At 40.7% G+C, this 16,495-nt stretch overlaps 2 protein-coding genes across 31 annotated transcripts in view; both read right to left on the reverse strand.

Annotated features, from left to right (window-relative positions):
• The window catches only part of LOC134822296 (cilia- and flagella-associated protein 44-like), a 120,081-nt gene that overhangs the window by 95,507 nt on the left and 8,079 nt on the right, over positions 1–16,495 (reverse strand). The gene's annotated exons all lie outside the window — the stretch shown is intronic.
• The window catches only part of LOC134822298 (pericentriolar material 1 protein-like), a 75,049-nt gene that overhangs the window by 46,024 nt on the left and 12,530 nt on the right, over positions 1–16,495 (reverse strand). For 12 of the 22 annotated variants that reach the window (XM_063833253.1, XM_063833250.1, XM_063833248.1 and 9 more), the window contains exons 2-7: positions 7,404–7,532; positions 2,346–2,482; positions 1,808–1,987; positions 1,394–1,481; positions 1,131–1,276; positions 850–922 (exon numbers count right to left, since the gene is read on the reverse strand). In XM_063833253.1, coding sequence (XP_063689323.1) covers positions 850–922; positions 1,131–1,276; positions 1,394–1,481; positions 1,808–1,987; positions 2,346–2,482; positions 7,404–7,532 — 753 coding nt within the window. The remainder of the gene's footprint in view (positions 1–849; positions 923–1,130; positions 1,277–1,393; positions 1,482–1,807; positions 1,988–2,345; positions 2,483–7,403; positions 7,533–16,495) is intronic. The other 10 variants (XM_063833252.1, XM_063833243.1, XM_063833251.1 and 7 more) reach the window with 2 other exon arrangements.

The raw sequence follows: 16,495 nt of genomic DNA on the forward strand, positions 1-16,495 counted from the left end.
CTAGGCAGATACAGATATCTGTAATATAAAAGTGCTTCAAGTATCATTGTTCCTTTGTAGGGAAGCTTTGTGTATTTCAGCTAACGGTAAACGAGAGACGATCTCAGGGAAAACGGGATGCGCACTAAAACACTTCCCCACTGGGTAACTATGGTAACACTGTGGTAACTATGGTAACACTGTGGTAACTATGGTAACTATGGTAACACTTCCCCACTGGGTAACTATGGTAACACTGTGGTAACTATGGTAACATTGTGGTAACTATGGTAACTATGGTAACACTTCCCCACTGGGTAACTATGGTAACACTGTGGTAACTATGGTAACTATGGTAACACTTCCCCACTGGGTAACTATGGTAACACTGTGGTAACTATGGTAACACTGTGGTAACTATGGTAACACTGTGGTAACTATGGTAACTATGGTAACACTTCCCCACTGGGTAACTATGGTAACACTGTGGTAACTATGGTAACTATGGTAACACTTCCCCACTGGGGATCCAGCCTGAGTTTTTGTGAAACTTGTATCTGAGATAACAGATGACCAACAAGTTAGGACCTCGACCCGTGACCGGGATTTTGAGATGGTCCCGGCCCCCAGCAGCCGGTAACTATGGTAACACCAGTGCACGCGGTACAGCCACACCCATATTTGGTCCCTTGTTGGCCCAATTATTCCAAATCAACTCAACAGTCAATATGCCCAAAACCCAAATTTTGGGTGCTCTATTTGTGCAGTGCAGTGGTCTCCTGAACTCATTCATTTTTTTTCAATCTGGATGAAAATTCATATTAAAATATAAAATAAGTACTATTTCTTAAATTGATATAAATTTCTAACCTTCTTCTTGTTCAGATGATATGTTGACTTGCTTGAAGCTGTTGTTTGCTATGTTCTGATTATTCTTTGACTTCTGAAATGAAAAATAGCAACTAATTGAATGTGTAATGTTACAGTGATCATGAAAGTATATCTAGAACATCCATAATAATGAATTTTTATATATTTCAAGATTTATAAATTGTGGCATATCATCAATCAAAACTGCATATTTTGGAACGAAACTGATTCACATTGATTAATCAATTAGACAAAAATTCAGTCTAAAAGAAAGTAAAAACCTGCTCGAGATCCTTCTGCCGTTTATTAAGATCAGCAAGTTTCTTCTGGAGCACATCAAACTGGTTACTGTCCAGAGTCAGTGGCTCGAACTCTTCAATATCCTCCTCGTTATCAGACTCATCGTACTCTACTAAACTCAGGTTACCTGTACAGTTCACCAACTTTACTTTAATACTTCTTTTTAAATAGTGATAAGTAAGAAAACAATACCCTATTTTATATGTTATTTAATATTTTTATTAATTGTACTAAAATATAATACCTTCTTTAACTTGTTCTATTTCGTGCGGTATTTCCCTCATATTGTATTTAGAATGCATCTTCTTTGGAGTTCCATCATTAGAAACAGCCTGAAAACAATATCTAGTGTAACTATTATAAGCTTCATTTTGAATATTATTATGTATACCATTAGTTCTCTTCATTCCTTGCTGTTCGTTACGTCATCATCACTACGTCACCATCACTGTTAACTACGTCAGCAATAACTTGACATTATTTCCGGTTCACATTGTTCTTTTCCAAATTGTACAATGTCATAATTTTACCATTCAAGACTAATTCACTATTTTATTATGTCACTAATTCACTAAATTTTACAATAATTATAATAACTTATTTCACTATTTCACTATTTCACTATTTCATTATTTCACTATTTCACTATTTCCCCCACCTGGATAGTTCTAGCAGCACTCTCGTTAGCATCAGCCAGTCTCTCTTCTGCCTGCTCCTTCAGTTGTATCAGTTCTCTCTGTTTGGTTTCAAGACGTTTCAGTTCGTGTTGCTGTTCAGATAAAGCTTGCAGTAGTGTGTGGTGTTTCCCAACCAAGAAGTCTTCTTCATCTTCTTGCTCCTGACGGTTTTATGGTTATTTTTTTTTGGAATATTGACATGTAAATTGTGGACTAATAATATTAAAAATAGTTAAATAAATTGAGTCAAACTTTATACAACATTTTATGGGTTAATATTTAAGTCAGCTATTATATAAGAGTATAAGGAACTATAGAATAGCTGTATAATAGCTGTTTAATAGCTGCATCGAACTCAAGTACCAAAATTGAATAACTGTATATTTTTATTCCTGTATATTTTATCTATTTATTTATATTCAATATGAGTTCTAATTACACTCCTGAGTAAAAGAATCAGTTGCTGAACATGATGACTAAATTGTCGAGAGTTACTGAGTGGAACACGTGGTCACTAACCATAAACAGCTGCTTCTTAGCATCATCCATGATATTTTTCTCCGAATGAGGCAAACTAGCAGCGATCTTAGTTCGAGAAAATGACTGGTTCATACGACCAACCGACTGTTCTTGTCCAGGAGAATTCACCAGTAAACCTGATAGAGAATGAGAACTTTTATGACAAATATGTACACGTGGCATGGTCTATATATACAGGTATAGTATTATATTAATGCTTTTCATGCAAACAAGTGATATATATAATATAATATATAATAGTGAATAATACATCCACTGAAATTTAATAATACGTGGGTGCGCATAAGAACGGATGCGTGCAGGGGCTGGAGTACGCTTGTATGTAGATTAATGAAATGTTGCATTGTAAATACTGAGAATTGACGATATATTATGATCTAATACTAAATATTACAAAGCTGGCTTTGGATTTAGGTAAGATTATAATTCATTAAAAAAACCACGGATAGTTTAAATTTATTTCTATTTGTCGTATAATTTTTAGCTCAGCTATTGACTCATGTTGTAAACTCGACAAACCCAAACTCACCAAACGAAATCCTATAAGCAATCCCTGGATATCCGACAGCATAATTGAAGCAATTGAAAAGAAAGGTCAGCTGTATGATAACTGGGTGAACTCAAAAACGCTCCCTGACTTCAAGCCAGTTGGAGATCTGAAACTCCACAAAATTTTTCGTGATTACAGACGCTGTCTTAAAAAGATAATAAAAAACCAAAAAGATACCTATAACTGTAACAAAATTCTTGAGAATTCTGATAGTTCTAAAAAGATGTGGGAAGTAATAAATGAGATAAGAGGGAAAAGGAAAAAAACCATCAAACCCCAATTTATGGTAGATGGAGTCCGTGTTGTTGAAAGACGGGTGATAGCCAACAAATTTAATGAGTACTTTGCCTCTATTGCCTCAAAAATGAATGAAAATACTCATAATGGCCTTCTTTTAGAACCTCTTCCCTCTTTCCTCGAATTCATGCCACCAAAAACTCTCGATTCAATTTACTTCCATAACTGTAGTGAAGATGAAATTTCTGAGATTATAGCCAACTTGAAGAGTGGGAAAGCTAGCGACTTTCCCATAAGAGTAATCAAAAAACTATCGGGTATTCTTAGCCCAACTCTTGTTGTTCAATTTAATCGCCTGATATCTCAAGGGATATTTCCGTCAGTTCTGAAGCTTGGTAAAATAACCCCAATATACAAAAAAGATAACGAAGAACTGATTGAGAACTACAGGCCTGTTTCCACACTTCCAATTTTTGGTAAAATTTTTGAAAAAATAATATACAAACGTCTTTACAGCTTCTTGGTTAGTCAAGGAATCCTTCACGACAGTCAATTCGGATTCCGAAAGAGTCACTCAACATCACATGCACTTAACTACTCAGTTTTTCACATCCAAAAGGCCCTAAAGCAAGGTCTTCATGTTCTAGGAATTTTTATTGATCTAAGCAAGGCCTTTGACACAATAGACCACACAATTTTGCTTGAGAAACTTGAAATATATGGGATTAGAGGAGTGCCACTTAAGTTACTGGAAAGTTACTTGTCGGACAGAGAGCAGTGTGTGTCCGTCCTGGGCGAAGTATCAGACAGACTTCCTGTTCTCTATGGCGTTCCACAGGGGAGCTGCCTTGGGCCTCTCCTGTTTTTAATATACATAAATGACTTAACAAACTCTCAACTCGATAACACTAGCTATGTCTTATTTGCTGATGATACAAACATATTTGTAGTTGCCAAAACTAGAGCAGAGGCCTACAATAATGCTAATAGGGTCCTACGATCAGTCCACGAGTACACATTGGCTAATAAATTACATGTTAACGCCAAGAAAAGTTGCTATATAGAATTTAATACAGCTAAAAGAAAACTTGATGATCAATCTTTATTAATTGAAAATAGACTTTACCTCAATGGCCTACCTCTCTCAAAGGTGCAGGAAACGAAATTCCTGGGAGTAATTGTCGACGAAGGCCTAACTTTCAATCCCTATAGAGACAAACTAGTTAGAAAACTCTCGTCCTGTTCTGGGAGGCTATACATGATTAAGGATAAAATTCCATCATCTATCCATAAGGACCTGTACCACACACTGTTTGAAAGTCACCTATCTTATGGACACGTTCATAAAAAGGTGGCACTAGAGATTGATTTTTCACTGCCAAAATTGTGTGAAGCATTTTAAAATACTTGTATCTCAAAGAGTATGCTATGAAAGTTAACCAAATTTTAATATGTGGTCCAAAAAGATTCAAATGTCACATAATTAAGTCATTCATCTCTTTATATCTGTTAATTGTGCAGATATGAGCCAGAAATCACAAAATATTCATTTCTTGCACCTCTAATGATGAATTTACATTCTGTGAGTGTGTCCTGCTTATCAATGTGATTATTGAACCTTTTTGAGATAGTTGAGTGTTAAAAGTGCAAAGAGTCACCGGTTAAATGTGGAGTTAAGATGCGATTATCACACAGCTACAGGGTTAATTCTGACTAATTATTTTAGAATGATGAATGTGATATGAATATCAACGGAATGATTGTAATAATGAACTCTATCGATCACAATTATAGCATGCTAACTAATATTTAGAGAATTTAGATGGTTAAAAGTGCCATAATGAGTCAAAAATCACATAAATGAGCATGTATTGAAATGATGCTGTATCAGGGGAATGTATCACTTTTTGGCTCTATATCAGGTTGGTATTCATAGTAAATCTGTAGTGATTTGTTGTGACACTTGTTTATGGTCATGGAGAAGTTCGTTATTAGAGTAATAGTGGAATCAATAATCACAAAACACTGATTTTAAACTGAGTAAACTAGGCAAGTACTTTTACTACTCAAGCCATGATAATTTTGTCTCCATAATGTGACAAATGAATCAATCAGTAACGTATAATACTTAATTGGATTTTTGAAATGTGATTATCGATTCATTACCTTTCCTTTCAAAATGTCATTACAACTTGAACATTACATATGATTCAATTGTCACACTTTAAACAAAATTACATATTTGGTAGCTCGATTTATGTGATTTTTGAATCATTTAAGCACCCAGATCAAAAATTATCGCTCAAAGACCTTCAATATGGTATAAGCTTAGACATGGATTCAAAAATCACATAATAAGAATCATAGAATGGATATAAATTGTCATATCGTGCACTTAATTTAAGGCTTACTATAGTGTGACTTAATAGCGCACCTTTAACGAAAATGTGACTTTTGAATCATATTAACTGGTTTTAATACTATTAAATAACACTATTTTGTACCCTAAAAAATGATAGAAAGCCAATAAAAACGTTAGATGATTCAATAATCACTGCTCAAAATAGGCTCATTTCCAACGTTTAAGTTGTGATTTTTGACTCATTTTGGCACCAATAACAATTTCAGATAAGACATTCCATTCCTTACATGCATTATAGTCACCATATCAATTTTGGCTTCTTTGTGAATAGTACTTTTCAGATTATCTAGGGTTGATTCATCTTGCATTTCTAATTGTGTGACTTTTGACTCATTGGCACACTAATAACGATAACTCCTGTGATATAAGCACTAGAGACTCCGTGATTTCAGGATCATGAAATTTAATCGAATTTCTAAAGGTATAGATAGATATATCAACCAACAAAGAGCAATGACTATTTTTAAAACGCATTTAAAAAAACCAATCTCTAGTGCCACCTTTTTTTGAACGTGTCCTTATGGCATTACCGTTTGGGGAGGTGCAAGTAATAATAAACTTCAACCACTATTTGTAGCCCAGAAAAAGTGTGTTCGTATCATGTTTGGTGACAAAAAAGCATACCTTGATAAATTTATGACATGTGCTAGGACTAGACCTATCAGTGAACAGAAACTTACTAGCAAATTCTTTGAGAGAGAGCACACCAAGACAATTTTTGCCCGTCAATCACTCATGACATTGCATAATTTATACGCGTATCACTGCTGCAATGAACTTTTTAAAGTCTTTAAGTATCGAACACCAATTGCACTATTTGAACTTTTCTGTTTGTCTAAAAGACCCGGCAAAGAAAGTCTTCTTATAACAACCATGCCCTCAAACAGTTTCGTTTACAAATCTAGTTGCCTTTGGAATTCATTCCGTCAGATGTTGGCACTGAACGACCTTGAAATCACTCATGGTGTATTCAAATCAAAGGTAAAAAAGTCATTCTCTCGTCTCAGGGTAAAGGTGACAAGAATACCTGGGCCCCTTTGGCAAACTTTCTGAACTCAGGCAGCTTGAACAACTAAATTTGAAAAAGTAAAACTTCTTGTCTGAATGAACTATCAGAACCTCAAGAAGCTGATCCGCATGTCTCCGCTACTAAAATGTTTAATGAGCCCAATCACTCATCACTTAACAGTTTAATCTTCAAAGTGAGTTGTACAATCTAGGTTGTTTTAAGTAGCTGTTGATAGTGTAAAACAGTAGTGACTTGATCGTTTTCATAACTTCGATTTACAATTTGTACCATAATAAAACTAGCACTGCCATGGGGTTCAAAAAGGGTCATTGTAAGCCTCCAGCGTAATGGTCCTAAGTCTCTGCCCCATGCAGTGCCTGTCAGCTAACAGAATAGCCCTAACATAACGATCAAGCCACAAATTAGGTTCTATAATGATTTAATATTGTTGAATAAAGAGATTTGAATATAATATTTGTTTTATTCTGAATATTTGTTTTATTCTGAATCATAAACAATTTAATCCTGTTTCAAGAATGCGCGGCTTTGGCGGCCAGTTATTGACTTATACATTAAATTGAATTTTAAATAGAAATGTGAATATATTAAAATTCAAAACTTTGAAAACGGAGGCTTATAAATATTATTATATTATGATTGTAAAATAAAGGATAAAATTTTAAATTTGTTTCACTAAAATTTGTTTCACTAACTAGGCATAACATTGCAATTTAACATTCAGTATTAATTGATCTAATTCTGGCTACTAAAAAATGGAAAAAGCATGACAAATAAGTTTTGAAATTTGAAGTAACCCACTAGATTCATGATCAGCTATAGGATTGGAAATGTTGCTCCGTTGACGGTCATGTAGGACCTGTTTTATGAGCTCCTTGTCTGGAGATGGTCTCTGATTCTGATTCCCTGGTCTCTGAGTCTGAGTCCCTGCTGAATTAAGAGACAAACTTAGATATAGTATCTTAGTATTATACAGATCTTCTAGTATTATACAGATAGAGCACAGATAGGGAGATAAGGGTCAGAAAGGGAAAAGCGTGGGGTGCCCTAGATAGACTGAAGGATGTCTGGAAATCCAAACTCTCAAAGAGCCTCAAGATTAGATTGTTCATAGCGGCTTGTGAATCAGTACTGCTCTACGGATCAGAAACCTGGACACTGACATAGGCTCAAGAGAAAAGGTTGGACGGGACATACACAAAAATGTTGCTTATGGTGCTGAGTATCTCATGGAAGTAAGGTTTTTTTTTTCTGGGTGCCACAGACCCACCCAATGGTGCTGACTTTTTTGGGTTAAAGACCCACTTTTCCATTGAATGTGGCTCGCTGGCTGAGCTGCGCTCCCCTTAGCAGTTCACCACCAAATTTTTTAATCCAATTTTTTGAACTTTCCCTATCAACAATCTTAGAGATTGGACTAAATATTACATTCCATAATTTAGGACTTGAAGTTGATGACCTTCTTCCGTCAGAATATTTATATGTACTATTCATATGCATTATTCCACCACATTTTGGTTGATAATTTGATTTCCAATGTCCACTCATACATATGTGGAAAACTTACAAATACCCCTTAAAATGCTAGCTTTATACTTATAGTATAAAGATGTAGGTATAGGTCAGGGACGTAGCCAGGATTTTTATTTGAGGGGGGCTGCCAGCGAGCGAAGCGAGCCGACGCGCCCAATCCAGCTGTGCAGCGAGCAAGCTCTGGCAGGGGTCTGGGGGCGCAGCCCCCCGGAAAACTTTTGCGAAACAGGGTGTTTTAGACGACATTTGGCATTAAAGAAATTTGTAGGATAGCAATAAACTGGGATTGAAAAGAATCAAGTACTCACGTACAGGGACGTAGCCAGGATTTTTCTTTGATGGGGGCTGTCGGGAGCTAGGGGGGCGCAGCCCCCCGGAAATTTTTTGCGAAACAGGGTGTTTTAGACGACATTTGGCATTAAAGAAATTTGTAGGACAGCAATAAACTGGGATTGAAAATAATCAAGTACTCACGTAAATTTGGTAACTTCACAACAGCAATCTGCATTCTCCAATCAGAATTTACGACTTACTCAGGCCTCATCGTCTTAAGATTTTTACATTTCCTACGGTCTAGGGGACACTATTGACTATTTATAGAAGTCTTCTAGAATGTTTGCTTGGATGTTATGACAGATATTTATTAATCCACAGTTCAAATCTTTGACTGACTGCAGTCATAAACACAGCCCAGTTACCAGGCGACCATGGGGGAGTAGACACACAGTTGATAACAACAGACCCAAGTTATCAATATCAACAGACCCACTATTTCATCTTAAAGACCCACAAGTCAATCCACAGACCCATTTCAGAGTAGCAAAGACCCACTATTAAGCGAGTAGACACACACTTAATAACAACAGACCCACTATCAATATCAACAGGCCCACTATTTCATCTTACAGACCCACAAGTCAATCTACAGACCCATTTCAGAGTAGCAAAGACCCACTATTAAGCGAGTAGACACACACTTAATAACAACAGACCCACTATCAATATCAACAGACCCACTATTTAATCTTACAGACCCACAAGTCAATCTACAAACCCATTTCAGAGTAGCAAAGGCCCACTATTAAGCGAGTAGACACACACTTAACAACAACAGACCCACTATCAATATCAACAGACCCACTATTCCACAAAGACCCACTATTAAGCGAGTAGACACACACTTAATAACAACAGACCCACTATCAATATCAACAGACCCACTATTCCACCTTATAGACCCATGTAAGTAAGTCTACACTGTAATAAAACACATCCAAGCTATCAACAGGCCCACTATTTGAGCATGTACAGACCCTCATTAACCATGGTCAATTCAATCCTAACCTCACCCACCCCCCCCCCCCCCCCCCCCCAAGAAAATATGTTTTTTTTTCGTTTCAGACAATTTTAATTCTTCGATGAAAAAATTTGAGGCAAGGGTGCTGGCACCCTTGGCACCCTTTAAAAAAAAACCTTACATGGAAGGACAAGGTCAGCAATATAACTTTGTATGGTAGCCTACCAAGCAGTAAACGACCGGGGGTAGGATTTGGCCGGGGCCGGGGCCGGGAATGTCCAAATTTTGCCGGGGCCGGGAATTGGCCGTTCTGGAATTTGGCCGGGGCCGGGCCGGGGCCGGGGCCGTGAATTTAATAAATCCACGGCCAAGTTACGGCCAGAGGTTACAAAAACAAAGGACTGCTCTTGAAAGTTGGCACTCTGGACATCATCCTTTCAAAATTGAAAATCCATTTTAAGATTTATATGAAAGTTTTAGGCCGATTTCGATCAAAAATTCCCGGCCAAATTCCCGGCAAAAATTGAAAATCAGCCGGGGCCGGGAAGAAATAGCTCCCCCGGTGCCGGGATTTCACGGCGCCGGGAATCCCGGTTGATTACTGCTACCAAGGCTGTCAAACAAGTTATGAAGCAGGAGATTTAAAATGGCGGGACACTGCATCCGACATCCTGAGCTATTGGGGGGGGGGGGGGGGGGGGGGGGGGGTCCAACCCGATCATTTCCGATCATTCCGATCCCGATTTTGGCCTCATCAACCCTCATATCGGAAAAATCGGGAAAATTTAAATCTTCCCTCTGAGGTTTCTAGGCGATATAGGTAGCTATTTCTGTACTTAAATATGACAAGAAATCGATTGGTGGTGGTCCCAGAACCCCAAAATGGTATCTTGTTCCAAACAAGAATCGTTTCGTCCGAAAAAAACAACACACTGTCGTATCAACTCTTGTTTGACAGAAACATCCACCCCGGTCCACAATTGAAAGAGGTACGGTTGGTTATAACAATCGTAACAAATAGCGAACGCTTTAGTAACTTTTGATTTAAATTGTCTCCACAATTTGTAACAGGCTATCTGCAGAAATGGGTAGCACGGTTAATGACCATGGTCCTTTCTCAAACTTCCAATCCTCAGTTAGATACAAAGAATAGTCTACACAATTTTTGATAACATTAAAAGGGATGAAAATCACTTTATTTATCAAAATCTTTATTTATCATGTAACAACTTTTCCATAGTACTGGAGAGTAAAACTCTGTTAAACAAAAATATTCTCGAGCACATTTTGAGTCAGTAACAGTAACATGTCAATATGTTACAGACTCAAATGCGTTTAAAAACATTTTAGTAACAATAAATTGTGTTAACTGATGAGGAGGAGAAGGAGGACTGAGGAGGACAGAGGAGGAAGACTGAGGAGGACCAGGACGAGGACTAGGAGGATGAGGACGAGGACTAAGGACGAGGACTAGGAGGATGAGGACGAGGACTAAGGACGATGAGGATGAGGACGAGGACTAAGGACGAGGAGGAGGACGACTGAGGAGGAGGACTGATTAGGAGGAGGACTGATTAGGAGGAGAAGGAAGAGAAGAAGGAGGAGGAGGATGAGGATGAGAACTGAGGAGGAGGAGGAGAAGGAGGAAGACTGAGGAGAAAGAGGAGGACCGAGGAGGACTGAGGAGGAGGAGGACTGAAGAGGAGAGGGAGGACTGAAGAAGAGGAGCAGGATTGTTGTGGAGGAAGACGAGAAGGAGGAGAAGGAGGAGGACGAGAGCGAGGACGAGGAGGAAGACTGAGGAGGAGGACTGTTAAAAAGGAGAAGAACGAGGACTGAGGAGGAGGACTGAGGATGAGGAGTCGAGGAGGAAAAGGAGGACTGGGGGAGGACTAAGGACGAGGAGGACTGAGGAGGAGGACTGAGGATGAGGAGGAGGACTGAGGATGAGGAGAAGGAGGACTGGGGAGGACTGAGGAAGAGGAGAACTTGGGGAGAAGGATGAGGAGGAGGAGACTGACGAGGACGAAGAGGACTGAGGAGGAAGACTGAGGAGGATGAGGACGTGGACTAAGGACGAGGATTAGGAGGATGAGGACAAGGGCTAATGAAGAGGAGGAAGACGACTGAGGAGGAGGACTGATTAGGAGGAGAAGGAAGAGGAGAAGGAGGAGGAGGATGAGGAGGAGGACTGAGGAGGAGGAGGATAAGGAGGAGAATGAGGAGGAGGATGAGGAGGACTGAGGAGGACGAGGATAAGGAGGAGAATGAGGAGGAGGAGGAGGATGACTCAGGAGGAGGACTCAGGAGGTGGAGGAGGACGAGGAGGAGGACTCAGGAGGAAGACTGAAGAGGAGGATGAGGACTGATGAGGAGGAGGAGGACTAAGATGATGCGAGGACTAAGGACGAAGAGGACTGAGGAGGAGGACGAGAGCGAGGACGAGGAGGAGGACTGAGGAGGAGGACTGATCAGAAGGAGAAGGAGGAGGAGGAGGACTGAGGAGGAGGACTGAGGATGAGGAGAAGGAGGACTGGGGCCGGGGAGGACTGAGGAAGAGGAGGACTTGGGAAGGACTGAGGAGGAGGAGGACTTGGGTAGGACTGAGGAGGAGGAGGAGGAGGAGGAGGATGAGGAGGAGGAGAAGGAGGACTGGGGGAGGACTGATGAGGAGGAGGACTGGGGGAGGAAGAGGACTTAGGAGTAGGGGGAGAAGGAGGAAAAGGAGGAGAAGGAGGAGAAGGAGGAGAAGGAGGAGGAGGACTGGGGACTGAGGAGGAGGAGGACTGAGGAGGAAGAAGATGAGAAAGAGGACTGAAGAGGATGAGGAGGGGGAGAAGGAGGACTGGGGGAGGACTGAGGAAGAGGAGGACTTGGGGAGAAGGATGAGGAGACTGATGAGGAGTAGGAGGACTGAGGAGGAAGACTGAGGAGGATGAGGACGAGGACTAAGGACGAGGACTAGGAGGATAAGGACAAGGGCTAATCTAGAGGAGGAAGACGACTGAGGAGGAGGACTGATTAGGAGGATAAGGAAGAGGAGAAGGAGGAGGAGGACTGATGAGGAGGAGGATAAGGAGGAGAATGAGGAGGAGGATGAGGAGGACTGAGGATAAGGAGGAGAATGAGGAGGAGGAGGAAGACTCAGGAGGAGGACTCAGGAGGTGGAGGAGGATGAGGAGGAGGACTTAGGAGGAGGACTGAAGAGGATCAGGAGGAGGAGGACTGATGAGGAGGAGGAGGAGGACTCCAGAGGAGGAGGACTCAGGAGGAGGAGGAGGAGGAGGAGGACTGAGGACGGGGAGAAGGAGGAGGAGGAGGACTAAGAGGACGCGAGGACTAAGGACGAGGAGGACTGAGGAGGAGGACGAAAGCGGAGGAGGAGGACTGAAGAGGAGGACTGAGGATGAGGAGAAGGAGAAGGAGGACTGGGGGAGGACTGAGGAAGAGGAGGACTTGGGGAGGACTGAGGAGGAGGAGGAGGAGAAGGAGGACTGGGAAGGACTGAGGAAGAGGAGGACTTGGGGAGGACTGAGGAGGAGGAGGACTGGGGGAGGACTGACGAGGAGGAGGACTTAGGAGTAGGAGGAGAAGGAGGAAAAGGAGGAAAAGGAGGAGAAGGAGGAGAAGGAGGAGGACTGAGGAGGAGGAGGAGGATGAGGACTAAGGAGGAGGATGAGGAGGAGGCTGAGGAGGAGGAGGACTGATGAGAAGAAGAAGGAGGAGGAGGACTGAGGAGGAAGACTGAGGAAGAGAAGGAGGAGGACTTAGGAGTAGGAGAAGGAGGAGGAGGAGGACTGAGGAGGACTGAGGAGGAGGAGGACTGACGATGAGGAGAAGGACTGAGGAGGAGGAGAAGGACTGACGAGGAGGACTGACGAGGAGGATGAGGACTAAGGAGGAGGATGAGGAGGAGGAGGATGAGGAGGAGGAGGACTGATGAGAAGGAGAAGGAGGCGGAGGACTGAGGAGGAAGACTGAGGAGGAAGACTGAGGAGAAGAAGGAGGAGGACTTAGGAGTAGGAGAAGGAGGAGGAGGACTGAGGAGGAGGATGAGGAGACTGAGGAGGAGGAGGAGGACTGTTGAGGAGGATGATGAAGATGAGGACTGATGAGGAATACTGAGGAGGACGAGGACGAGGACTAAGGACGAGGAGGAGGAGGACGACTGAGGAGGAGGAATGATTAGGAGGAGAAGAAAGAGGAGAAGGAGGAGGAGGAGGAGGATCAGGAGGAGGAGAAGGAGGAGGATGAGGAGGAGGACTGGGGGAGGACTAAGGAGGAGGATAAGGAGGACGAGGACTAAGGACGAGGATGAGGACGAGGACGATCATGAGGAGGACAGAGGATGAGGACTGATGAGGAGGAGAAGGAGGAGGAGGATGAGGAGGAGGAGAAGGAGAAGGAGGACTGGGGGAGGACTGAGGAGGAAGAGGAGGATGACTGAGGAGGAGGATCAGGATCAGGAGGAGGACTCAGGAGGTGGAGGAGGATGAGGAGGAGGACTCAGGAGGAGGAGGACGACTATGAGGAGGACTGAGGAGGACGGATGGGGAGGAGAAGGAGGATCAGGAGGAGGATGAGGAGGAGAAATGAGGATGAGGAGGAGGAGAACTGAGAAGGAGAAGGAGAAGGAGGAGGACTGGGAGTAGGACTGAGGAGGAGAAGGGGATAGAGGAGGAGGGTGAGGAGGACTGAGGAGAAGGAGGAGGACGAGGACGAGGAGTCAGGAAGAGGACTGAAGAGGACTGAGGAGGAGAATGACTCAGGAGGAGGAAGACTTAAGAGGAGGAGGAGGAGGACATCTAAATGTTTTGTCTGTTTTTGTCCGTTTTTGTCCGCCCTACTTTTTGTCCGTTTTGAAAATACAGGGTACCGAACTGACACAAAACATGATCCCCCAGCCAAGCATGTGTTACGATACAAATGTACTTGACTATACATTTAAGGTGCAGTGTACTAGTGATTTTATGGTATGTTTAAAGACCGGACCACAAAATATAACCCGGTACCTAGTGTTGTACTAATACATAATAACAAGTAACAGGGATAAAATTAATGAGCAGAAACAATCGATCTCACGTCAAGAGGCCAAAGCACTCGGGTCTGGGAGTACATGACAACTCCAACTAGTAGTGAGCATACTAGCCCCTGTAGTGCAAAAACACATAAAACATACTATTGGAATGTCCAATTGGTTTGTTTTCTCATAACAATATCTATATTATAATTTAAACTTGACGAAATTTCCCCGGCAACGGGGACAGAAGAAAAAACACCGAAAATCGACCTCAAAATGACCTTCTGGTGAAATCAAACCCAGCTCGCAAATGGAGTTGAAACCTCGCCATTTTTAGCAGGGTTGTAGAAAAAGGATAGGAATAGGCTATAGCATTCTTAGAATTTTGATTTAGGCTTTAGATTTTTTATAATTAACGTCGGAAGTGAGGTAAAATAACCGTTAGAATAATGTCGTTATTTTAGCAAAGGTTTACTGCGGTGTTGCGTAGCAACGTTAAAATGCACGTGCGCGAGCAAAAACATCTTAACTACGCGCGTTGTTATGCTGTATGCTACGTCATAATTTCAAAACTAGCTCACATTTACGCTCACGCTATGACTTATATTCATAACTTTGGTTGTGATTGGTATTTTTTGATGCGGTAAAAAGTATCGTTTTGGGAATCCGAATACTAACAACGCTGTCGCCATTGTTAGATAAATTCCATTATGTCTACAGTATAACAGAGCTATATGATGAAGAGAAATTAAAACATAACTGATTTTTAAAATTTCCTCGAACAAAGCTTTCGACTAGCGGTTTTCTTCGCTAGAGCTACACACAATGCTGACATTACGCCGCGCACACACCATTAACAAAAATATTGTTGTTTTCTGATTACGCAAATAACTTTGCGCAGTTAAACATCACGTGCCATTTTAATTGCCTGGCAATAATTCAATTGACTGTCATTCTCGATTGAAATATCTTCCAACGATTAACATATTTTACTCATCTGTTGTTGTTTTTCAATGCCCTTTCGTGGATCTAGACCTGCTAAACGGAGATCTCTGCACAATCGATTTGCTGTGACAGTTAAAGATATTAAAAAGTTCAGACACCGTGACTCATCGTAAGAACCTACATATATTTAACTTTAAACGTCGTTACATTACCATTCTTGCTTTATAAATATCATCTAAAATTTGTTGTATCTTTATCTATCCACTTTAACATTAACTTTTAGTTTCACTTTCAGTACCGATGAATCGATCCTTACAGATCAAGATTCCCTGAATCTCACTCAACTTTCGCGGTGCCTTAACGTACCATTAATCTCTGCTAATCTAGACGAACATCCATCAAATTCTACCAGGTATTCGATTAACCCCCAAAATATGCGTTCCACCAGGATGGTGAGACTGTACAACAGTCATTGGTAATAGTCTCCACCATCCTTGAGACTTTAGAAAATTACGACGATTTCAAAAAAGACAACGAAGATTTTATCAAGATTTATCTTAATGAACCTGATTTTAGCGGGAAGGGTAATAGAAGGAGTAAGCAGAAGTGATTTTATTTATTATTTATGATTTTATTATTTTATTATGTCATTCTGTTCTTTATCTTTTATCTTTTATCTTTTATCTCTTATCTTTTATCTTCTGTCATTGTATATTTCGTGTAATGATTATATTTTGATTGCGTTTCATTTTTTTATGTGATTTGATTTATTTATTTACAATTTACATTTATATTTTGTTCGTAAGGTTTCCCTATTTACAGAACTTGCATCATACTATCATACATCCATATCTCTCTCTATGATCAGAAAAGTCCGTCACATTTCATTTAATCCAACCGGTACAGTGACTTCTTCCTATCTATTTATTTTTATAACAATCAATTTTTATATAATATTTTTATTTTATTTATTTTATTTTATAATTCTAACGTTTTTCCAAGTTTTAAACTATTTTCACATCTACAATTAAATACATTTATTGAGGTATGACCAAAATGACCAACATGACAAAAATGTAATGTAATTGGAGGTATCAA

Source organism: Bolinopsis microptera, chromosome 10 (assembly GCF_026151205.1).
Source record: "Bolinopsis microptera isolate Bmic1 chromosome 10, MBARI_Bmic_1.0, whole genome shotgun sequence".
NCBI classification, from domain to species: domain Eukaryota; kingdom Metazoa; phylum Ctenophora; class Tentaculata; order Lobata; family Bolinopsidae; genus Bolinopsis; species Bolinopsis microptera.